We start from the raw sequence: 26631 nt of genomic DNA, 5'->3' as shown, positions 1-26631 counted from the left end.
GTGATTACCATTTTACTTTCTACGGGGCCACGTTACACAGCATGCAAATGCAATTCTCCTGGCAACTGGTTGTGCTTCCTTGCGATTTACGTCTGCGATGGCTCGTTAGTAGTCGCTCTTGGTATCGGTTTATTATATGAGCGACGTACATCATCGCTTGACTTTCTGATCGAGTTTGCTGGCTAATAGCAGGAAACAGTGACCTTCTATGTAGACAGTAGCATGTCTGGTATATCGTGGTCAGTAACGTGTCCGATTGTTCCACCGACACTGGCGCTCTATGCTTTTTCCGTCCATCGTTTGCACGCGCGAATACCTTTTTGTCATTGGTCGATCGGAATCGGACTGAAACGAAGAAGTAGACTTATTTTGCAAATTACACAGATAATCGTTATCTTGCTTTTCCTCCGTAATTTCATACGCTTGTTAGTAGTTCTATACAGTGCCAAATGCAGTTTATGTTGATCGTAATGGAGCAAAGACATCAGTGACGTGTATTTCAGAATTCTGATACTGTAATATTGCAGATTGCAATGGTTTTTTGTATTAACAAACGCTTGGTTTGCGATACCTTGAGTAAACGATTTAATTGTTCAGTGTCCAAGATTAATGTCGTTTTTCTAGCTGGTTACGGTATTCTAATCGCTGAAGAATAATCTGAAGGAAGGTGGGATGAGGTGAGTGTGTCCCCTTCAATTTTCATCAACTTCTCGATACTTCTTCAATTTATTTAATCATTTACCTCGTGTTAAGGCGAAAAAATTAATTTTTCAGTTTTTGATCATGTTTCGAAAATAAACGTAATTTGGATAATTTAATTTCGAGGAATGTAATAAATGAAATTTGTTTCCTTGTACGTATACTTGTTAATAAATCATCGTAAGAGCGTTAATTAATAAAAATTGTAGAGAGGTCAATATACATTAAATGTCTTTAAAATATTCGTGAAAATAATCTCTTTTTTGTTGAAAAAAGTTATATATAAACCGTCCAAAAATCCGAGAAAAATATTGAACTTGCATTTCTCTACCCTTTTAACTCTCTTTTCCCATAGGTACGCAGCCTATCAATGAAATATTTCATCTCAGTAATTTTGATAAAAATAATACAGAACAATGCATATAATCTTGAATTAAAATGGACAAAAGATTCGAAATATTTTTCTTCACTCACCTCGATGTTCTCAAAACTAGAGCCTAAAAATGACTTACTTCGAACTGACACGTTCATCGCAAATTCGTAATGATATTTACCTTGGAAAAAGAAAACAGTTATTCTGCTAAATTATTTCTGCATAACCTTTTGCTGACAAAAGAATCGTGATTCATGTCTGTCACATTCGAACCGCGATGTACGTCACGAGAGTGTGATTGGGTGTCATAAGCCAACAGGTTAATTGACTTTGTACAACGTGAAATTACAATTAAAATCTGTCGTTTTGTACCCCTCGAGGAGTCCCCGCGATGCACCCGAGCTGACTGGTAAAGGACAAGACAGAGACAAAGGAGATGAAAAACGGTGCAGAAGAATGATTTCTAATCTGGAGAAATCTAGTCACGAACGAGGTTCGATCGCTGCTGGTAACGTCGTGTGTGCAGTGCGCATCCACAAAATTCCCGTCTGCGCATGGTTCCCTTCGCAATTGATCCCGAGTGTGCGCCTGAGCTGGTTGTTAGTATGTGCACACACAGGAAAATAGCTGGTTAACGTGAGCGTGCTTCTGTTGTGTGGAGGTGGACTCGTTATAACACCTGCTGCATCCCCTGAGCCTCTCGTCGAGTCCGAGTCATGTGGATCAGCTGATGGTTCGTATAACAGAGCACACCGTTGGATAAGGAGTTCGAAATACGATAAGGGCCGTCTCCGAACGGTGTAAACGTAGTTTCCGTGCTTTGGGGTACGTGTATGTGTTTGACAAACATTTTCCACCGTCGAGCATCCACGATCTTACGTACACGTGCTCCCCTTTCGAACGGTGTAAACGTAGTTTCCGTGCTTTGGGGTACGTGTATGTGTTTGACAAACATTTTCCATCGTCGAGCATCCACGATCTTACGTACACGTGCTCCCCTTACTTTTTTTATGGGACATAACGAGAAATTCGGTGAATCTGACGAGTACGAGTGTTAGATGGACTTGGAAGGGGTTATAATGCCTTTTTTTTATAGCAGAATCAGAAGATCTGTCGACTGTTGAATTAGCGACATAGTAATTTTTAGAGAAAAATAGTAGGATGGATGATGTACATCTGATGCGATTCAATTAACGCGAATTCACAGGAGTTGAGATTTATTGTATCGTTGAATGTATGAGGACAGTTTACAAAGATCTTATCTCTTTGTTGTATTAGAAATATGTAACTAGTAGATTTATTTTAATGAGCACACTTTAGCTATCGGTTCCTCGTAATTTCTTTATTCATGTATTTTAAGTTACTATAATTTGTAACTTTCAAAAGTATCTTAACAATAAATTGGGATTAGAGTAGATTATTTATTCCATATTAATTTCATTCTTATTAATTCCATATTAATTATAGTTAGTCCATTATTTTTACATGCAAACTTTTTATTATTTTTGTATATGTTTACTGTTTCGAGAAGCTCCTTTTCAACTTTATGAGACTCTCGTTCAATTTTACATTTATATGAACTGACAATTATGCAAAGTAGGAAATATCAGATTGAAAGGAGAGTTTTTTAATTACGCTTCTAATACATATTGATGTCCCTTTAAATATAATATTGATGTGAGAGTATCTTATTTGATGTTCTCAATTGATAATATGTCAATAGAGATGCGATTACGCGTTTATGAGCAACCAATATTAAACAGATTTATCAAACGAGGAACAATTAAATTACGATTAAAAAGTAATTGTACAAAAAGTTTGGTTAATAATTAGTTATTTGAATTAATAGCTCAAGCAAGTAATTTACTGTCGAAAAAAGCACCATAATTCCATGCATGACAATTACAGATAATAAATTATATATTGAAAATAATTTTCATAACGTCAATGAATTTGTAAAATTAAATGATCGATAAAGATTGATTGATCACGCGAATTATCATTCCCATTAATTTTATATATTTATCGGTACAATACAAAAACACGGATATCCATATGAAATAATTTTCTCGGTTAAACTTACATAAGCAAACTTGTTTGAAAAATTACAAAATTAATTTGTAATTGCTTTACAGTAAATATTGGTATCAAAGATTTACAGATAAATCTATTTAGTATAATAGAGCAGCAAAACTTCGATCAACCGAACATCCATTATTAGAGCATTCGATTATCCGAAAAATATCGACATAATTGACGGGAAAATAAATATTCACCCTAGAAAATTTATTAATTTGATACTTTAGAAAAATTAAGAAGACAGATCAGAAATAAAAACGAAAGAAGAAAATAATTCTAACATGGATGTGTAATGATTAAAACATAAATATGTAATAATTCGAACACAGCTTTCATACTAAATGCAACCACAATTTGAATAATTCGATTACACGAAAAATTCGATTATCCGGTTGTTCTGACACTAATTAATTCGGTCAATCGAAACTTTGCGTATTTTATTACGAGACAATTCGTCGGTGAGGATCGATAGAAGTAATATTTAATTTTCAGGCGTTTTTTCTGGATGTCAAGGTGGACAAAGTAATTTTTCAATCGCCCTTTCTAGGCAAGTTCGTAAATTATGGACGCCATGGAAAGTAGAACGTTTCCCTTCGCGTTCACATGGCAGAAGCTCATCCAGAAACGGCAGCCCTCTCCCATTAGACTTAATATCAATTTAGAGCACAATACAGAGAGTATTTCGATGCCATGTAATTTGCTTGAACGTTCGTTAAGTATACCAGGACAATTATAACCGTATCCAATAATGACGAGGTCGCACGAGTCAGTCAAATGATTGCAACACGCGTCCTTAAGGATCTTATTAGCTAACAAGACACGCTAATTCTGAATTTTCAATAAAAATTTACGGGGATGGAAAAAGTGGAATAAGAAAAAAAAGTGGTACAAGTTTATGTTCGTGAGGATTTATGCAATGAAAATAACAGAAATATCGGAGATGTTAGGATTATATGATATTTACAATTTATTATTTTATTTATATAATTTAATATTGGAGTAAAATAATATTTTACTTATTGTATACTCGTTATGTTTATATATGTACGTGTACATTTATTTGTGTTTTGTTTGATTTATTTATAATAACATATTCTACAATAAATATAGAAAATATTCCCACATTTATTTAGTAAATTATTATTTAATAAATATTGAACATATGCTGCTATGTAATACAATTTCCATGTGACATATTTTAAAGTCAGATAAGTAATTAACGTGTTGCCAGTATAATTGAAAGATTATATTTATATTATATTTTAATTATTAGTACACATTCTTAATAACGTTTGTTTAAAAGTATTTATACTTATTTTCAGATTTCTAATTTCATATATTTTCAATGTTATATATTCATTATTAATTTGATGGACTGTAATGTTTATAACATATCTATTATTTGTAATATAGCTTAGTTTTCTGGGTTAAACTGTTGCCAATATCTTAAATATTAAAAGGCAAGAAATTAATGGAAGATACGATATGCTTATTATTTTGTCATTAATATCTATTTCACAGTTAATGACACCAATGTAATTAATTTGACATTGACCAATAACTCGATGTTTTAAAAATGTAAAGAAAATATTTATAGTAAGTCATACACATATAATTGTTTACTGTCTTTAGTATAATCAACAGTAACTAATGATACACATTTCCATATTTATCAAAAAGTAATGTATATTTTTCAAAATATATTTTTCTTTTAATAAATAAATGAATTTATAACATTAAATGATTTCAAATATGCATTACTAGATTTATAAACATGAACATAGATGAGGAGATATTAATTACGAGGACGATTTTAAATATCATTTTTTTATTTCGTGTAATATATCGAATATGTATGTCTAAATATAATAAATTAAAGTGTGGGATTGATTTGTGTTCATTCACGTATAAGATGAATAGAAATTGGGGACATATGGCATGATCGATTCTACAAATAGTCACTGTACACGTGTAATTTCAATATGAAGCCACTAGTTAAAGGACATTGATAAGAAGTAAATCACTCAATTAGTTCTTATACACATTTGTCTGCACGATACCATAAATCTCGATATGTGTACTATAATTTTTAGAATTTTAGAAGAACTTTAAAAAGATATTAAAATAACTGAAAGTAACAAATTAATTAGTTAAAAATTCTGAACGTTTATTTGTATTTTTTTATTGGTATATCTTTTTTGAAAGAAATCTATATAAAAGTGAAAAATATTTTAGGTGATATTACAACATTTTACTCGTGTGTTTTTATGGGTAGATAATATTTTGTAATTTTTTTAAACAGAGAGATGTTAGATAATGATTGTTACAAATGAATATGCTCGAGAAAAATTTGTAGAGAAATTAATTATCCGTTCGTACATTTTCCATAATGAATGTAGGCCACAATCGGTATGTATCCAAAGTTAGGTATTGTATAGTGGTGACAGATGTTACGAGATGGTTTCAAACCCACATTTACAGAAACTTTCATATGACAAAAGTTTTCTGTTCAGATCTTTCAACATTTCGTTTTGAAATATTTATTCAATAACTTTATAATAGAAATTTTAGTTATACAAATTTATAGCGTTTTCAATATGTTTAAAAAATCGTTTCAAGCAATTATAATTTTGCATTTTTTTTCAAATTAATTCTTTAAACATAATTAATCATTTTTATCATATCATACAGCTGTACTATATCTTTTAATATATTACAATGCTTTGCCAATATAAAACTCTTCAAAATTCCAGAAACTAATAATTTCCAATTATTTCTATCCCTTAAAGTATAATTTTATTATAAAATTTTTCAAATATAAATTATAATTTATCATTTTTATTACACCATTATTTCTGCCTTTAACCCTTTTATTATAACTATACTTTTACTCTTGGAGAATTCGAATTTTCATAAATCGTCTCTGTTTACCCCATAATCTCTTAATTCATCAGACAGAAACTCTAAAGTTACATAAGTTAGTAGTTATACACACATTTTCATTAAAATTAGAATTTTTGGATTAGCAAATTTTTAAATATATCCAACGCTTTGACGAGCTACTGTATATCGAAACGATAGAAAGCAAAATATCATCGACGTGACGAATGATTATATTCAAACCATTCTCCGCGTAACAAGTCATTTCATCTACTCCAGTTAACAGGTTAACGACGCATCCCATTATCCTGTCTATTCCACATACTTACATATACAGAGTGTCCGTGAGTTTAACAGGCAAATTCCGTCATTATATCCCATAACTATAATTGAGCAAAAAATGTTATATAAACATACGTAATTTAAAACCTCATTAAAAAGTTATGCCAAAAATATGAAGTACGAAGGGAACAATAAACAGGAAGTTTATAAGTCCAACTTACTAATGACAGAAACAGGAATTACATTAAATACATTTAACAACCCTGTAAACACTAACCCATACATGGTACCACTTTAATATCTAGTGTTCATACTTTTATGTAATGTATAATTTTATTAATGTATATTTTTCTTGGAACTTTTCAATAAGTCTTCAAGCAACCTTTCACAGCTCGATTCTATCCAGGAATATAACAACGTTAGATCGTTAGACTTTAGGACATTTTGTGTATGTATAGTATGTTGAAATCTGCAAGAAGGAAATTCCTCGTATAAAACTAAGTCGAATATGTAGAATAAAGTTTCCTCATATAGGGTTTCATTTTTGAGAAAATCGTGTTTGAAAATCCGTTGGATACGCGTGCACTTACTCACGCTGTCAATTGTTTTGTAAACGGTGTAAGTTATGATACGATATAATTTTAACGAATAATAAGCCGTAAATTTTATATCTAATTTATTTTAGTAACTTACAAATGTCAAAAATGTTATGCTTAATGATAAAAATTCTTGATCGATTGAACGTATTTCCTTAAAATTTTCAAAGGTGATTTAAAATAAAGCTCTGTGTAAAAAAACTTTATTTTACATTATCAGTTAAGTTTTATGCGCGGAATCACCTGCGTGTCCGATATATCACGATTTATACCACACATACGGTTGTATCACCCTGTATATACGGGATGTGTTGATAACTGATGATACAACCCAGTAGGGAGGAAATCTACGTCGAAAAATAAGTCGAAAATATAGAATGGCAATTTTTATCATGAGTCTCCGTTTTCGAGAAAATTCACTTTAAACATTCGTTGGGTGCTCTACTAAAAATAGTAATTTACTTCGAAACGCAGAATATTCAGCAAAATTATTAACAACTCATGCCGCCAATTCCATTTCCTTGTGTATTTTTAATTTTCAATTATCCAACGTACTAACCGCTAATTTGTGCAGGGACAATGATTTACAGCGGGATTCATTAAGCGAAGGCAGACGCGAGCGCATGCACATCCGATGAACATTTGAACTCGATTTTCTCAAAAACCGAGTATCCTACGAAAAAATGTCACTTTATATTTTCGACTTATTTTTTCGCGTAGATTCAAACCTCTTTCGGTTGTACCACCAGACATCGACCATCCTGCGTATATCAAACCCTACGTGGACAACACTGCTGTGCCACGTTACACCTACGATTCGAGGCAAGACAAAGTTTAGCTGCTAAACAACGCGTATACATGATGCTTAATCGCGATTGTTACGACCGATCAGGGTAGGGGGCTCCACCGGAAGTTTTCTTAATTCATTTCCTAAAAATCGAGGAGATCCAGCTTCTGACGTCGCAGTAGTCTTGACGAGTCGACGACGGAAGGAAGAATGACACAGGGAGGGGGTGAAAGAGGGGGAGGGCTAGAGAGAGGGGAGTTGGGGGACAGGGCACCGGGGGATGAGTAGGATAAGACGGAAAAAGAGGGAGTTCCTGGCTGGCGGACTATTCCGTACACGGCACACTGTCCCGCAGGACACGTGAATCGACGCTTTCACGAAATGTGTAACGCGCCACTGTAACGCATCCACGGCTCTCCCTCACGTTTTCCTGCCCGCCTCGAGGCGTACGCCGCGCGGATTTTCCTCGACAGTTCCAACGAGGATTCCTTTTTGTGCGCGCGAGCACCGGCGCGTCTTTCCGGCCGTAACTTCCAGAACGAGTGACGCAAGTGAAGTGACATCGTCGATAGATCGCAACCGACCTGAAGAGAGTCTCCCTTGGTCGGTAGCTGTTTAGCACCTCTTCCAACCGCGTTTCCGGTACTGGCCTACCGGTCGCTGCGATAGTTCCTAACGGGCTCACGTAAGTGACGCGATTTCTATAAGATTTCTTTTCTTTCTTCAGCGAATTTTTGGGGGGAATTTTGGTGAGATTGGAGGTAAGGGTTTGTATCGTATAAATCTGAGGGAGAATGATTTGTTTGATATTTTAATTGATCAAAGCGTCGATGTATATTTTGTACCGTCAAACTCGGGTATTTTTGTATTTCTTTTTTCTTTTTTTTTTTTTTTTTTTTTTTATGAAATGATGTCTTAAAGTGTAATATATGTCGTGGAATATTGGAATACCGTGGAGATTAGTTTGCGTGTAATTATTGTAGTTATCGTAGTAACGTTGGAATCCTTATTTATTGTCGTAAATTTTAGTACTGGAAGGCTGTTTAGAATTGTCAACGTTTCTTCTTAAAATTTCTACGCTTCGTGAATTGCATAGCAATTGCAAATTTCAAACTGATACTCGCATGCATGTTTGTATGGAAATTGAGATGTTCTAAGGTTATAAGTTGACAAGAAAAGAGACGTGGCAGTCGGTTCGTCTGCTTTTGAATTTTATTAAGGAAAAATTCAAATAAAACGAAGTTAATCGATTAACAAAATATGGACGAAAATATTCTTACTCGCATAATCTTTGAGATTTAGATTTATGATGAACGGTCTCTGGGATACGAAACGTATAAATTTTGATGATCAGTTTCGGTGATGAGTTAATTCTGAGATGTTCTGTGTAGGGTTTTATTTCGTAATAGAGGAGCAAGTGTGTCGATAATTCGATGTTTCGATAGACGAAACACAAGAAAGGATTATTTCGATATCGTTTACTCGAGGTTGAGAGATGAAAATCGTCGGAGTATGTTCGTGATGCGTGCTTGAAACAAAAACAAGTATTCAAGACATGCATGCGTTATTACACGAAATGCAAAAACGTAAATACAACTTGAACGAAATGTTGCGATGTCGCATTGAGCATGCAAGAAAATGAGCGTCGAGGAATCGTAGACCGACCGTTAAAATGCTTTCGTCTGACAAAGGAATAAAATCGTGAGGATTTAAAAAAAAATATTTATGCAATTAATGAAACGCGAATTTACTTTTTGCAGTGTAATAGCAGTATGTAATATTTATGTTTATTATTACACTTCGTTAGGATTTTTTTTGCAATAATGGGTATAAATATGGTTATTAATTATTTTAAAACAATAGCATGTTTATATGTAAAAATGAAAATATTTATTGTTACATTGTAATTGATTTTATTGTTTATTTATTAAACTTTTTACCTGTTTACATTACAGTTTCTAACACAATTAAAAAATAATCTTTAACAATAGTGTTTCCATTTTGTGTTAATGTTCCCTTTTCTAAAATAATTTGTTAAAATATTTGTACATTGATAAGTGATTACATTTAAAAATAATTGATAATTATATATCTAAATAATTGACAAGCAATTACATAATTACACGATTATGTTTTCTTATTAAGAAATTATGTAAATATTGAATCATTAAAAATCTTGGTAATTATTGAAAACCTACATGAGTATAACAATAATCGTTACTGTTAACTATTTTTAAGACTAAAATATAAATCAAAAGGATTGGAATATATTTTCTTGTTATAATAATTATTTCTCATTAAAGATATACCAGTTGTAATTAAATTTATTTTGCTAAATCGTTGATTTACTTATCAAAGAAGTTCCTTGAATTTAAGCTTTCTTCAACTACTTAATTTCAGATAAAAACATTTCTAAAACTTTAATTGGAGTAATCTATTGCATTATTTGACTAATATTATTTAATCAACTATATTATTTTTTCAATTCGCGATTAATTAAAAAAATACATTTAACTCCATCTCGTATAAAATTGTCGCTAACAAAAGAAAATTATGGTCGATTACAATTTTTCATTTTCCAAAAAGAACTAGCAATTAGCAATCCAATAAAACTGAATTACTCTGCGATAATGCAACGACGTAATAATAAACTATTACTGCAATACTAAGGCTACAAAATAAAAAAACGTAAAAATTAAAAAAAGAAGAACAAATTTATTTACCTAAAAATTCCATCGATTTAAATAGCACGAGTTTTTCAAAATTATTAGCCCTTTAAGTAATCCATAAACCAGATCACAGAGACGCTCCCCAAGCTTCTAAACAACTGAAATTTCTTGAAACTTCCAATATCCTCTGTGACTAATCGGTAAATTACCCTACACGCAAAGGAAAAATCCTCGGATCTGTATCAGAGCCTCGTGTCTGTTCTAAATGGTGAGAAAAGTTTCGGATAAAAGTTCAACCGATCGTAGTTGGATTCACGACACTGCTCGTTAGAGCAAAATCATTAATCGCGAGGCTGTTTATTTCAGGATATTTTTCTAGTGACTCCGCGGTCCTCCGCTAGTCGATCATATAAATAGAAGTGGCAGATGCGGCTGCGAGATATGTGTGCTTCCAGTGATCGTTAGAAATTGATCGCGAGGAAGAGAGAGAGAAAGAGAGGGAGAAAGGAAGAGAGAGTGAGTGAGAGAGAGTGAGGGGGGGAGAGCGGGTATCGATGGTATTATGAAATTCGAGTGATATCGTGTTGCACTGGGACGACACTGTAATCGCTTCCCGGAATACATGAAACGTGAGTGCGATTGTTCCATCGTCATTTATCTCTTGGCCGCTGCGCGATGGTGGCGTTGTTTTTCGTCTGGTGATTTTTCGGCTGATTTTCTTGAACTCGACGACACGGGGATTTGGTCGGTAAGATCGATTACGCGCGAACAATCGTGAGGTGTTTGACGAGCTTTCGATGAGATATTTAGAATCGGCTGTGAGTATATCTTAACGTGCTTTGGGACTTGTGTGATAACGGAGATATCGAAATAAGAGGGGGTTAATACAAGCAAGTTTTTGGAATTGAGGGAAATTCTGTTTCATTTCAAGCAGTTGGAAGTCCAATCAGTGTCGTCATTTTTAAAGTTTTAAATTTGGACCAAGATTTAGGAATTGATAAATCGTAATATAAATTAGGATTTTATAAATTGTCAAGCGATCGACATTTATCGCATCCCTTATTATAGTATTATTTGACGTAGTATTTTAAGCCGATACTTACAGTGGAGTATTTTTTATTATTAGTGTTTAATAGTGGATTTAATTTTTTTATTTTCCCAAGTATATCTTCTTTCGTGTTCATCTATCGTTAGAAATGAAAAGGATTAGTTTGATGTTACATAAAACAGAAGAAACTATTTCACATTTTGACATGATCTATTTTATAAATATTGTATAAATAAATATTCCTTAGTTTATATCATGGAAATATATTAACTGTATAAAATGGAACTGTATACTATTTAAAATTGTATTATGTAAATTAAGACATTATATAATGACATCCCTAAGTTAGAACTGTAATAATTCGCCATTTATATTGATACTCATCAATTACCTAGAAATGCAGATTACTATAACAAATTATTAATTTAATTATTACGAAAAATGAACAATGGAAGAATAAACTTTTTCAATTTTATAAAAAAATTAACGTAATTAAATTAAAGAAAAATCAAATAAAAAAATAACACAAGAAATAACGATCATTAATAATTAATAACCATTATAATCTCTTCTAAATTAAAAATTTGTAAAACTTAGTACGAACTTGTTAAATTCATAATTTAGAAATGTTAATATATTTATTTTATTATTAACAATAATCAGTTTATCAAAACCAATATAATATACATTTTATATTCATCAATATTCATGATTATTAATTTTCTCAATTCCACAACCTTATTAACACAGTAATATTTTTATTATTTCAATTTAATTTTAGTCACCTTTACATCAACACAATAATCAACTATATTTCATGACTATCTACTCATCTCTTCCAAAATACATTGACAAAGTCATCCCTGCACTAAATGATACAATATCATACACCAGATCGATTATAAAAGAATAGTTACATACTAGAATAATTACATACATAATAATTCCATATTTCACAACTATCAATAACTTCAAATAACACTTCCACTTACTTTCAACCCATTTCATTAAACTATTTGAAATATCTAAATCTAAATCTTTAAAATTTAAATCTTCAAATGTGCAATACTCATTTAAATCATTCCCAACCTATAAAACCACCTTAGTACCAAAGCAACAGACAGGGAAAAAGTGAACAAGAAAAAAAAAAGCATCGAATGAATCGAATAGTCTTTATTACAATTGACGAGCGATTCCTGGAAGTCGTAACGGAAGCACGTCGTTGACAGGAAAGTAAAAGCGATGGCAGAAAAATGGCGGAGGGACGCGCGGTCACAAAGGAGGAGGACTCTCGTTTTTCATCCGCGGGCGAATCTATCCGCGTATATCCATCGGTGAAGGTGCATACGTGAGCGAAATTGTGAACGGTCTAATAATAACCGGGCTCTTACTTATATGGACGCTTGATTTTAATTCAAGCAAAACCGTCGGCCAGACCTCGTCCTTTTGGTGCGCGGGGTCAGTGATCATCATAATCGAAAAACGCGAGGAGCATCCGAAAGCGGTCAAAATCGTCCGCGTATCGCACGGAAAATATCGTTCCACGCGAATTCCTTGATCTTGAGTTATTTTCGTCGGTTATGGTAAAAAGGTTGAGTTTCGCGACGCCACCGGGACAGTACGGGCCGGAATAAATTGGAATAATGGCCGCGTCTGTAAGTGTGCGTGGCTCGAACGGGTAGAGGAAAGAGAATTTTTCTTCTTTCCCAAAATTTTTTGCTAAAATTCGGTCATTAATGAGTAATTAATAGAAAAGATTCTTTCTTTAAAGAAAGAAAGAATAAAATTTTTCCTTGTTTTCGAAATTTTTTAGCTAAATTCGGTCGTTAATGAGTAATTTTGTTGCGGATTATTTAGAATCTAGAATGTTTTGTTTGGCATTATTGTGTGTAGTGAAAGAAATTGTTACTAATGTTTATAACACTAATTTGAGATTAATATTAATTTAGATGGAAATATAATTATAGGCACTATTAATTAAAAGCTTGAAATACGTATTGCTTAGAATCAAAAAATGTAGAGTATAGTCAATTTAGAATTCTGTTACCTTGGAATATTTCTCCATTGAAACACTATTGAAGCAAGGACAATTGTTATGGACATTTATAAAATGAATTTGATGATAGATTTAGCAGGTTTTCTATAAATGCAAATCAAAATGTTATAAATTTTTGGCTCCTACTTTATACACTTGGGATAAAATAGTGACATGTATTTAAAATTGATAACAACTTCGATATGAAAATTAAGTTGATGTAAGTACTTACTTATATTACGCGTTTACTAAGCGAAAGTCAATAAAGCAGTATAGAATTTATTATATCTTGTATTTTGGAAACTTCATTTATAGTTTTTTAAGGCAGATTAATTTTAAATATTTAATGTGCATATTTTATACCGTCGTTTAAATGCATTTATTATAACAAAGAAAAAAAAAATGATTTGATTTTTCTAATAAACTGTTAATATAATTCTGTTACAGATGAATTATTTGATTAAATTAATTAAAATTCCTACTAGGTTTATTACGTTATTTGTCAATTTATAGAATTATTTAATTCGGAGCTTAATATTATTAGTTGCAGTAAAATTTCTAAACTGAAATTTAATTAAGTTCTAATTTCATAGCTTTTAATTAAGCAGAGTGAATTTGGTACATAGAATTATTTCATGTCAGCTATTAAGGCATTACATTTAGAATAAATGCTTTTTGCATTTTATATTGATTATTACAATTATTTAGAATTAACATTCAAACCGTTTAATTACTATAAAACAATTTAACAATTTTGTTATATTATATATTCAATTTTATATACACTGTTACTTTTAATTTGATTATTAAATGAATAAATTAACTTAAATTATGGCTTACTTAATATTCATATATTCATAATTCATTAAGGTGTCGAATAATAAATTTACTTCAAAGCTCCCTAAAACCGAAATATTATTTGATCTTTTCTGAAATTTTTATTATTAACAATGACGTATTTTTTAAAATAAGTTTTATTTCTTTTACTATATACTATACTGTTGAACTATCAAACAGTTTGTTATTTGGCTGAAGCAAAAAATTGTAACTGAATCCAATACGATGCTAACTTTCTCAAGCTTTTATCTTTTATAACTTTTACGATTTTGTTTTTTGAAACCATTTTTTTTATGAACATGTCGTTCTTTGTTTCAACGTATCTTCGCTCTGTATCCCTCTGTTTCTTTCTGTACACGGTGCATCAACTATTTTCGGAAGATTAAGTTGAAACATTTGAAATGTAAAACATTTCGAAAATAAATCAAATGCACCGAGCTCATATCTGACAAGCATTTCATTTTAATTCCATGCTGAATCATTATACAGATGTAAAGTGGTGAAATATTACAAGCTTTGTGTCATAAATCTTGCCTGGTCCATCCAGCAGGAAACTCTTACGTGTCTCTAAATGAAAAATATTTTATAGACAGCAATATTTTGTTTATCGTATATTTATATTTACAGTAACCACAGGCAAGAGTTACTCGATATTCTGTACTAAGTCCGATCAACACTCGTGCTAGCCTCTGAAAAACTGATTCTTCCTTTTTAAAGTTTCATCAGAATGCTGGATAGGTATACAGTACTCGTTGAATTGAAGTTAAATTCATAAGTAACCTCGTGAGCAAGTGAATCGTTCTGTGAATGTATCATCTGAAAATCTTTTCGTCGTGGAAATACGAGTAAAGTATTGTGGAAGATCGAATGACAAAGTTGGATTAAATAAGAAATTGGGAAAGATATTTTGTCTATAATTGAATGACTTTTAGTTATTGTTCAAAATATAATAATAAAAATATAATAAGCCAAATAATGATATTATTTAAATTTACATCTGTTTAAAGTACAATACCTTAACAATAGCATTCCGTGCTTATCTATCTGTTACACTAAATTGAACATGATATCGCGATGATGTTGGAAAAATAAGGATAGCTTAAATTCAGAGGGCCATTTGGAGCTGTATGCTAGAATTTCTTCCTTTTCTTCATCAATCATTGATAGTGTAAAGTCATTAATAACGTTAATGTAACATTTAGAGCACGATATAAATGTATAGTAACCATATATGCCCTTTATACTGAAATAATGAAAATACCTTATGAAAATAAAAAAATAAAATTTTGCTATATGAAATGATCAATAAGATAGCTACAATGCAATAAACAATATATACAATGTAATTTATAAGTAATATATATTTTTTTAAAAAAAGAAATTGTATACTGTTATAAATTATGATTTTTTTGTAAACATTTTAACAAGTTCGTTGACTTGAACTGACCTTGAAATGTTCTTGAGTATAAAATATGCAGTCTGGCATTTCCTCCATAAATATGAAAATTATTATTCGTATTCACTTATTATGCGTTTATATAAATTTTCTTCAATTCTAATTAATTCATTCTATATAATCGTATATGAACGTTATGTATACCCTTCCTTTTCATTAATGTTGAAAAAAAGGTATGAGATTTAATATATATCGTTACTATGTATTTAATTAATTTCAATATTAGGTACTTGCTATTAAATAATATTAAGTACTAATAATAAACGATAGTATTAAATATAAAGTACTTATTATATTAAACAATAATAATAGTAATATATACATATTTAAGTAATATAGTACTAATCTTAATTGCCTATTTATTTAAATCAGTTAGTACTATCTATTAGACATAAGCACATACAATATCATATCCTTCGTGAATGTCATTCATAACTTAATAGTTTATGCAGTACTCATTAAGAAATACAAAATTCTAAAACATTTTAAACTTGTTCCTTTCACATTTAACTTTTTGCATCGAATACAACTGCTTTCTAAACCTTAATTAAGGTTAATAGAACTAATTTTTAATTATTTCTAATTATAATAATGTTTGTACTAAGTAAGAAAATTCTTTCATCATTATTATTATTTAGAAATTATTACCATAAAATTCTTTTCATACCTTTATTGCCTCCTTTTTCTTGCTTACAGTAGGAAACGAGTAATTACGAAAATTAGCAAAGATGTACGGCCTAATTCTGGAAAACATGTCCGAGTACATACGACAGGTGTACGGGGAAGATAGATGGGAAGAGATCCGACGACAAGCGTCCGTAGACCAACCTAGTTTCAGTGTTCATCAGGTTTACCCTGAGAACCTTATACCGAGATTAGCGAAGAAAGCTATTCAGGTGGGTGTTACATAAGTCATATATAAGTCATTGTGAACTTATGCATACCTTGCGTATGTTTTGAAAATGTTAAAATTTAATTTTCCTATTTTTAATTTAATTATCGAATGTTTTATCATATTTAACATCTTTTTTGGATTTATTTATGTTTTATATATACTGGTGAAAATAATCAGATGAGTGGATTCGAAGAATAAAATAAATAGCTGTGTTCAACGTTGGGATTTAAATGCCATTTAGTTTATGTGTTAGAAAATTTAAGTGAAGTGTTTGAAATATTTCAAAGAATAAAATAATAAATGTAAATTAGCGAGGCTATAATAAAATTAGGTATGATCATATGTATATAATTATATAATTATTACAATGATAATGATAGCCTGTATAATTATGAAAATAGTAATGGTAAAGGAAGAAGAAATACTGATGCAAAAGATTAAATGCAAAAAGATTTTGAGGCTTAAGAAAAACATTTTTTGATAAATTTAATAAACAGAAAAATTTCACCGAATAATTATAAAATTATAATCCTTCTGTACACGAAACATATTTAATTATATATATGTCCTTTATTTTGGAATATAAATATTTATATAAAATATTTATTAATGATACAGCATATGATAAATAGCTTAAATGATATAAAAATTCTTTAAAAAATATTAATTAATTTCTTCTCACATTTAAGATAAATTTCAAATTAAAAAAGCTATCTCAATACACCCAGGAATAAATTTTTAATTACATAAATCGCTTTGATCAACATTTAATCTATAAGCATCAAAAAATTATGGATATTGTTTAATTAGAAAAATTTATGCTCTATTTTGTTTTTTTCTAACTTTGTCTATAAATGTTTAATTCAATCGAATACATTTCTCACCCACACCACAGGTACTTGGCATAACGGAAAAAGAATTTTTCGATCAGATGGGTGTACACTTCGTAGGATTCGTTGGCCAGTACGGTTATGATCGTGTGCTTTCAGTACTTGGACGTCACGTAAGAGATTTCCTTAATGGATTGGACAATTTACACGAATATCTGAAATTCTCCTACCCTAGGATGAGAGCTCCTTCGTTTATTTGCGAAAACGAGACGCGACAAGGTAAAGAATTTTTAAACGAATTTTCAACGTTTCCTTCCTGCGTTCACCCCTTGGCGTATGAAAGTAGTACGTGTATGTATTTAGATATACGATTGTATTAAAATACCTTGACTTTTTAATGGTTAACGTAAAAACAAAGTGCATATAACGTGTATTATTGCTTTTGTTTCTTGTTGCATTTATGTAACCAGATTTTAAAATTGTGAATTAATTAAGCAAAGAATGGTAGGGTATAATGGAAAGAATATTTTTATTATGTTAAATTTATGCACATGAAATTTTATCTCTTAAGATAAAATCTTATGTATATATAGATTTTTTAATATTATTATTCTTTTAACAAATTAATACTGTTTCTTTGATTTATATAAATTATTGATTCTGAAATGAATTTAATTCGTTATCATCGTTATTTAATATAAATGACGAAAAATTCCTGAAAATCACCGTAGCTGAATACTTGAATGGAACCTTCAGATTGATATAGGCCTTTACATAATAGAAGTTTTATATAAATTAAGAAGTAAATACTTCTTCTACATTGTATAATCTATAATTTCGTACGTGAAACTTTGTGAAATACCAGTCAAAATTAATTGCAGTAAATTTCCAGTCAAAACCAGTAATTTTTTTAGTCAATTTTTAACCAAAGCTGCAACAACTTTTAGTCTACTAAAACTTTTAGTTTTTAATTAGAACTAGTAAAATAACTCAAAACTACGAAAAAGATAATTCAAGACTGTTAGTCAAAGAGGGTTTCTATCATCATCTTCTGCGACCCTAGTTACACCTTACTGCCCCTTGTGCTTGATTGTCCTATAATTATGAAACGCTGTATCTGAAGGACAGGCTGCATAAAATGTTATCAACTAAGAACAGAATTCGTCTAAATTTACTTTTATTCCTGTATTTCAGGCCTAACCCTCCATTACAGGAGCAAACGACGCGGATTCGTTTATTACACGATGGGCCAGATAAGAGAGGTGGCTCGTCATTTTTATCACAAGGAATTACAGATCGAGCTGGTGCGCGAGGAGGTCCTTTTCGATACCGTGCACGTCACTTTTCAGCTCACCTTTGATAACAGGGCTTTTACGCAAGCCTCACTGGCGATGACACGAGAGGAGAAGCATTTGCCTATAGGAGCCTCTGTCTTGTTCGAGATATTCCCTTTTTGTATCGTTTTTGGGTATGTTCAGAGCATGCCTGTCTTCAAATATTAAATATATGATAGCGTTTAGATGTTGCGAGGAAAATTAACATTTGCCATAGAGTATAACAGGAATAAATAAGTATTATAGAAAAAGAATTATATTCCCTAAAAATTACATTTTCTTTTAATTGTATTCTCATTCAACTTATTACCAATTTTTACTTCTTCTAAACAAATTAATTAATTTTTTTCATCGCATAACTTCTGAATCACTAGTATGTGTAATACGCAATTGCACTTTTGTTTTCAGATCAGACATGATTGTAAAAAGCATCGGAAATTCATTGATGGTTATATTACCTGACCTAATTGGAAAAAAGATAACTCATTTTTTCGACCTCGTTAGGCCACTTATTGCATTCAAGTTCCACTCGGTAAGCATATACAAAAATATTCATAATAAAGATAACAAATGTTCTAAATATAATTAAAGAAGAAAATTACCCATATATATATACATTTAAAAATATTTTTATATATCAATTCCTCTTTATAGATCGATTTATTTTAAGTCCTTATTGTCTTTGTTACAGATTTTGAACAGAACGAATAATATTTTCGAGCTGGTAACCGTGGAACCAATTCTTACAGAACGACCATCAGATCGGCATAGAAATGAAATTTTATTGAGTGACGAGCTTGACTCGGTAGATGACAGAACCTTGAGATTAAAAGGTATCTTTTTCACTATGCAATTTCTCCTTTCATTTTTACACTTATAAAGAACGATTGCTTTGCGAAACAATATTATTTTATTTCGTTTCAAAAATCAATATTATTTTGTCCGCTTATATATCTCGATTTTTCGTACTGTGTTTTAGGCTTTTAGAAATATTCCACTTACAACGGGGCGAAAAATTTCTAATTACGTTGAGGCTCTTTATTTTTTACTTTATTAAATCGTGTTCCGGTGTCCTTCAATATTATCACTTCAAACATTGGAAATATTGTTTAAAGATAACGTATATCTATATAATAGGTATGTTTTAGTTTAAAGGAGAAACGTGATTCTAACGAAACACGAAAAGTTCTGTATGAGACCCATGGGTAAAGTAATTGATATTTTAAGTAGCAAAGTAGCATCATAAAATACCATGTTAATCATTTCTGAAAATTGTACATCTTAAAATAAATTTAGCAACTTATTTTTACATTTATTATTACATCTAGGGTGGGATTTGTCATACTGGGGGATATAAATATATTGCATAATTAATTACAATTTGGAACAATTTATAAAAATTTTCTTATTATTGTTATATCGTCATGCGTAGTGAATATTAAAAATATGTTAAAAGTTATAATTATTATGCATACTCGTTGAAATAAATAATATGCCATGCAGAAGATTCTGATTTTGAGTAACCACTTTAATTTAAAAAATTCATACTTTTGCAAAATATTAACTAGCCAAATAAATAGAAATCTAGTCAAGTCTAGATTTTTCTATCTTTTCTATCCTTCTATCTAGTTGGTTGAATTTTCCTTAGATAACGAAGATTTGTCGTCCATAAATAAAATTCAACAATTGCTTTCGACCTTCTCGAGTCGCACAAATTTGTAGCAAATTGCTGATCAGTATTTTTACGACAAGCAGTAAACTTGAAATCTTGTTTACTGATGCGAGATATTGTTCTTCTCGGAATTGTCATCTGTCGTGCAATGATTTCCTACTTTCTGAGGATGATTATGACCATGATCCCAATGCTGTTCTTGCTCTGTTGATATTTTAAATGAATTTTTTTTGTCAACTTCAGAGGGTTTGGAAGATTAAAAATCACCTTCAGTGACTTCTACATTTGTACACTAGAGTAACGAGAACGAGGTTCTCTATAATTTTAGAATTACCAAATCACTCAGAGCACCTGATTTTTAGACCAAACTTATTTCTGGTATAATTTATATTAATATTTTATTAAGATAGAGACGTAACTATATATATACGTGAAAATAAATATATATATTCGTCATAGTAATTTAATTATTATTTATCTACATCTTTTCATTGCACTATTCTTTTCATGCACTATAGTTACACATTATTGGTTGGTACTACTATTGTTATACTCTATCTCATACCAATTGTTACATTTAATGATTTTGAATGAGATTTCGTTTTGAAGGACAGAATTTATGGCATAACTATATACATAAATATATTCTTTTTATAAATCTTGACAAATAAATCGCGTTTGAAATGACAGATTCTTTTGAAACTTATCTGTAGGTAAAACGAATGTTTTGAATAGTATAATATCTTCTGAACCTTAATGTTGATCTTCCGAATCTTTTAAATATCAATCACGTTCCTTAGGTCAGATGATATACATGGATAACTGGAAGATGATGATGTATCTTGGTACCCCCGTTATGCCAGACCTGAATGCTCTAATCGCAACGGGTCTCTACATAAATGATCTATCCATGCATGACTTCAGCAGGTAACAGTGTATTTTCCTATCAATTCGCTCTCTTACGAATGTTCCGTGTATGTGCTTATTAAATTTATACTATACTATTATTCATTTGAAATTTGCACATAAAAACTTAATATCAAAAATTCAATATTAACCCCTTCCCTATTGATAAATTAAAAATTTTATTTCTCACTTCGACTCTGCTTCTCTTGTTATTATTTCTTGTTCGATATAATTTTGAATATTTGAAAATTTATAGGAAAATATATTAATACTTGTTACAGAGATCTGATGCTTGCTGGTACTCAGCAATCAGTGGAACTGAAATTAGCTTTAGATCAGGAGCAATTAAAAAGTAAAAAGCTAGAAGAGTCTATGAGGAAGTTGGACGAAGAAATGAAACGTACGGATGAATTACTATATCAGATGATACCGAAACAGGTGGCAGATCGTTTGAGAAATGGGGAGAGTCCGATAGACACGTGTGAAGTAAGGAACGATCCATTTTGATACGTAAAAAATTTCGAAGTGTAAGAAGTTTCTGATCCGCTTCAAAGACCGATTGCCTAACTATTTTAATACTAGTCTGAAGGAGTCATGATGAAAGAACTAACGGAGAACTTCAACTAATATTATTGCATGCATATATTCTTCGTGAAGTTATGTATCCTACATATATCACTAACATATACTATACTAAAGATATCCAGAACCCATCAATCAACAATCTGATTTCTCGATCTAGTGCAATGTCCCAACTGAACACCTCACCTTCTCTAGCCATCCCAGCTCTAAATATGCAGTACCCATAAATCAACAATTTTTTATTTCTTTTTAATATAGTGGAATGTTCCAAATGAACATCTCATGTTCTATTTCAGCTTTTTTTCATTTTATATTCGTCCTAAAATTAATAAAAGTATTCAACGTTCACACCTATGCATCTTTACCGTTTCTACTCTCTTCTTTCTTCCTTGATTTTATATTTATCTCTCAGTAATATACTTCCAATTTTCAGTATCTATACCTGTCTCAATTTTGTCCATTCTCACCTTCTCTAAGAAGAAACATCAGTCTAACCTCAAACGAGAAATTACTTCAATCACCAGCAGTAGCTAATCATCGCTTTTTCGACACTAAAACTACCAGTCTTAATATGTGCTTAAATATTATAAATAGTATATATGTATATATAGTAATAGTTAAAGTATTATTAAAAGCCAGTATCAATTTTTCTAAAATCTGTATAGTGCATGCTTCCAGTAACTGCAAGATTAAAAGATCAAAAGCCAATAATTTTTACTGGGTTGATAGTTCTAGTTCTAATTTCTCAAATCCTTACAAAATTACTCAAATCTTGTAATAAACCTCCGCAATTTTTACTTTGGCACTTTCTTCAGATCTCGTAAGCTAAACGAATTTTCCTCGCTATAATCCAACTTTGTAACGCACGTAACGCAAAGTTACGCGAACATTCGCGACAATGTCGATCCTGAAGCACATTTTCCGTTCACGATAATAGCCAGTTATCTTTAAAACCATTAAAAGAAGTTGTAGTATCTTTTATCATGTTACGCGTTACTTGATAGCACGTCGGAAAGCGCGTTCTCTGGCCGACATTAATTAACACGTTTCACTATTATGACTATTTCAGATGTTCGACAGCGTTTCAATTTTATTCTCGGACGTAGTGACATTTACAGAGATCTGCAGTAGAATTACACCGATGGAGGTGGTGTCCATGTTAAACGCAATGTACTCCCTTTTCGACACGTTAACGGAAAGGAACCGGGTGTATAAGGTACTCTTAGGTAGTAAGAGTTAGCATTTATATCGTCCTCAAACAATTCCTCTTGCTTTCTATACAGAACAATATATAATAATTTTCTCTGCTTATTAATTTCTTGAAAATCTGTTTTTATGTATTAAAATATGTATTATTATTGTAGTTTTCTCACTTAGGATATTAAATATTTTATTGGTGTCACGTGCTAATCGTTATATTTGTATTATCAGGTTGAAACGATTGGAGACGCCTATATGGTGGTATCTGGTGCACCAGTGAAGGAAGATGATCATGCAGATCGTGTTTGCGATATGGCACTTGATATGGTCGAGGCGATAACGGACCTTAAAGACCGTTCTACAGGTAAGATTGCATGGAAATGGAAATATAGATATGATTATTCATTATCTATGAGTATTCTTAAAATTGAACTTAACATTTTTCTCACTACTGATTGTGAGAATTAATTTTACAAGGTTCAAATAAATTTCATTGAATTTAGTAACGAAATGATATAATAGGTTCGATCGAAGAGATTTTCGAGTTGGAGAATGATTCGAAGAATTATTAGTGTACGATACTTTTTAAAGAACAACTTTGTTTACAGTTACTAATGTTTATTTTGTACTATTATAAACTGCAGAATAGTTTTAGAACTTATAAACATAAGTATCATGACTCAAGTATTCAAGAACTAAAAGTAATATCATAATTCTTTCCAAATTACGGAGTTATGGAATGCCATGATCTTTCTAGGTCTAATCTACACCTAGCTTAATATTTAAAAGTATAATTGAATTTTTCCTGAGATCAAAATGCAATTGTTATCTTGTATTTCAGGTCTTCATCTTCAAATACGAATTGGTATTCACAGTGGGGCTGTTGTGGCTGGTATAGTGGGCTTAAAAATGCCACGATATTGCCTATTTGGTGATTCAGTAAACACAGCATCCCGTATGGAGGCAACCAGTCAAGCTATGCAAATACACATATCACAGTCTACGCGAGAACTATTGTCTCCTTCATACAGAGTTAAAGAACGTGGAGAAATAGAAGTAAAGGGCAAAGGTAGGGATTCAACGTTATTTTATTGGATTAGATATATGAGACACTGCATAGGAAAACACTGTCATAGTTTCTAATTTTTATACTATTTTATATTATAGTATAATTTTTATACTATTATACTATTAAAGCATAATTTTTACACTACTTAAATATAGTTGGAAAAAGGAAGGCTAAGCTTCTAGGTTCAAAGATGTAAAAGAACATCTAAATCTTCTAGAAATACGTGATAAATTTAAGAATTTTTATGAGAAGTCAGATAAAAGAGAGTTTTGAAATATTATCACATTTTTCTTCTGCTGTCCACAATTAAAGTATTTTGATTTCGACGTGACTCTATTAAATTTTAAAACTCTGACGGAATATTAATGTCACATTATCCTAATAGTAATCGGGTATTCGCTATTTAAATACCGAATTATGCTTCTTATTAATTCTAAATTACACTATTCTTGTCTGGTTTTGAGAAACTGCACGAACTGTTTAAGTTATTATTTTCTACTAATTTTGTAATTACAACCCTAAACTTAAATAGCAGAAAGCTAACTATGTAAAACTCTTGTATGACTATAAAAAAAAAATGAATGAAAATTATATTAATTCTTTGACTTTTCAGTTTCTTTTCCTTTTCTCATAATCACCCATTAATATCTGCATTGTACTAAAATGAAAAAGCTATAAATTATACGTATTCTAGGTACAATGAAAACTTATTGGCTACAAAAGAGGGAGCACAGGTCGTCGTCGACGAAAGGAATTACTATCCAAGAACCACCACAATGGCATATGAGAAATACCGAGAAAAGAGTATCCGCAGGAACGCCGGCTGGCTTCACAGCAGCGACTATGTTTGAGAATCAAAATTGTTTGGACGCATCGTCTAGGAGAGGTTCCAAGATAACCTCTCCGATACCTCCAGACTCATCCTTCCTTCCCGAAGAAAGAAGAATTTACTCCCCCATTACGTTTCAAGATGTTGCTCGCAGATCAGTTGCAAATTCACCAACCAAGAGTGTCGATACGAGAGGTAACTGAATGAATTATCTATTTGTAGGTATAATTATGTATCAGATATAATCGATGGGAATAGACGATGAACAAGAAATTGATAATATTAGTGAAATTTATAAAATGAAAAAATTATTAATTACAATTCTTTTTCAACGTGTAAGTTGTAATATATTCACGGAAGAATAATAAGAGCCTTTTTTAAATAAGATATCAAATAATATATTTAAAAATTATACAGGTTCAGAAAGTTTCATTTGTATAGAAAGCAGATAATTCTTTAACAAACTTGATATATTTGTAAAAATTTGTAGAAAAATCTTTTGTTCCGAGAAAATGATAAGTTTAAGGTAGGATTTTATCACAATATCTGGACGAAGAAGAGTTTGAACCAGAAGAATAACATAGAATATTAAAGACGTGAAAAAAGAAACACTACAGAGCGTGTAAGATTACAATGTGACCCAAAGATATATGATCATTTAGATGGACGTACGTATATATCTTTTAGGAGTGTCTTTATCGAGCAAAATGGCTCGAAAGTACAGACAAAGGCTGGACAAGGATGCATACTCGTGAAAATGTGATCAGTTGCGATCAAGCAGATAAGAACAACTAATTAAGAGATTACACTAAGACTTTAGGCTTCGAACAATCTCAGAGTAAGAATGTTCGAATGGGAATATGATTATGATTTATTGCCACTGCATTATCATCAAATATAGTTATCATCCTTTGATACTCTGTCAACCTAAACCCATATGTAACCTAACATCCCAATAGAAGGTCTCTTATCAGCAGGAACTCAGAGATATTCGGCTCCCTCCTGAGCGACACGGAGGAACACTTCAGACAGCACAGGGACAGTTTATCGCCGCGGGCTGAGAACCGGTCAGCTGGCATACACCCCAAACCCGAAGCGAGCGTGAACGCGAACTCGAGTTCCTCGTCGGAAGAATCTCGCGAGGACAGAGCTACGTCGGTCGAAATGGACGCCTCGAAACGAGAGAAGAACGACCATTGCGAGAAGAGCAAGGAGTATTACTCGACGTTTCACAGCGAGATCAGCAACTCGCAGTCGTTGGTGCATCAGGACCAATGTTGTCCTGGCTTCACTATGCCGAAGAGCGGCAAAACGCGTCATCCTACCAACGGATGTTGCATCGCCTAATAGGGGAATTTCAGAGTCTCCTTAGATCGATTTGCCTTCTAGACGAGTTGATCTCGTTCCTCGACGAACTCATGGTCTTCGTCGCACGTAGATCACTTATTCTTCGTTAGTCGAACACCGATTGGGACGATGTGAACGTTTGAGGAAGCCTGCTTTACTCATAGTCGCTGTTATACTTTGATCGCGGGTCTAGTGTCGTAGTCTTGAGCTGAGATGGCGATAGTTG

General features: G+C 31.5%; 1 protein-coding gene across 1 annotated transcript; it reads left to right on the top strand.

The window, feature by feature from the left end:
* Positions 1–498: 498 nt before the first annotated feature.
* Positions 499–26405, top strand: Gyc88E (Guanylyl cyclase at 88E). Its single transcript, XM_017904134.1, has 14 exons — positions 499–677; positions 16438–16637; positions 17532–17745; positions 18661–18934; positions 19209–19332; positions 19492–19633; positions 21273–21399; positions 21660–21864; positions 23030–23176; positions 23392–23524; positions 24002–24229; positions 24924–25253; positions 25902–25910; positions 26008–26405. Exons 2-14 carry the CDS (start codon positions 16470–16472, stop codon positions 26403–26405), a joined length of 2499 nt encoding a protein of 832 aa, XP_017759623.1. The 5' UTR covers positions 499–677; positions 16438–16469.
* The last annotated feature ends 226 nt before the right edge of the window (positions 26406–26631 follow it).

The sequence above is a fragment of the Eufriesea mexicana genome, unplaced genomic scaffold (assembly GCF_001483705.2).
Source record: "Eufriesea mexicana isolate 0111107269 unplaced genomic scaffold, ASM148370v2 scaffold2720, whole genome shotgun sequence".
In the NCBI taxonomy this organism is placed as follows: Eukaryota; Metazoa; Arthropoda; class Insecta; order Hymenoptera; family Apidae; genus Eufriesea; species Eufriesea mexicana.
The sequence above is the reverse complement of the archived record's forward strand: the minus strand, read 5'-3'. Positions and strand labels throughout refer to the sequence as shown.

Bases quoted from the DNA above. Each gene is read 5' to 3' on its own strand.
- Gyc88E (XM_017904134.1), top strand. From the start codon at position 16,470: ATGTACGGCCTAATTCTGGAAAACATGTCCGAGTACATACGACAGGTG. The intron at 18,935-19,208 runs GTATGTTCAGAG...TTTTGTTTTCAG, and splicing joins CCTTTTTGTATCGTTTTTGG to ATCAGACATGATTGTAAAAA. The intron at 19,634-21,272 runs GTATCTTTTTCA...CACGTTCCTTAG, and splicing joins CAGAACCTTGAGATTAAAAG to GTCAGATGATATACATGGAT.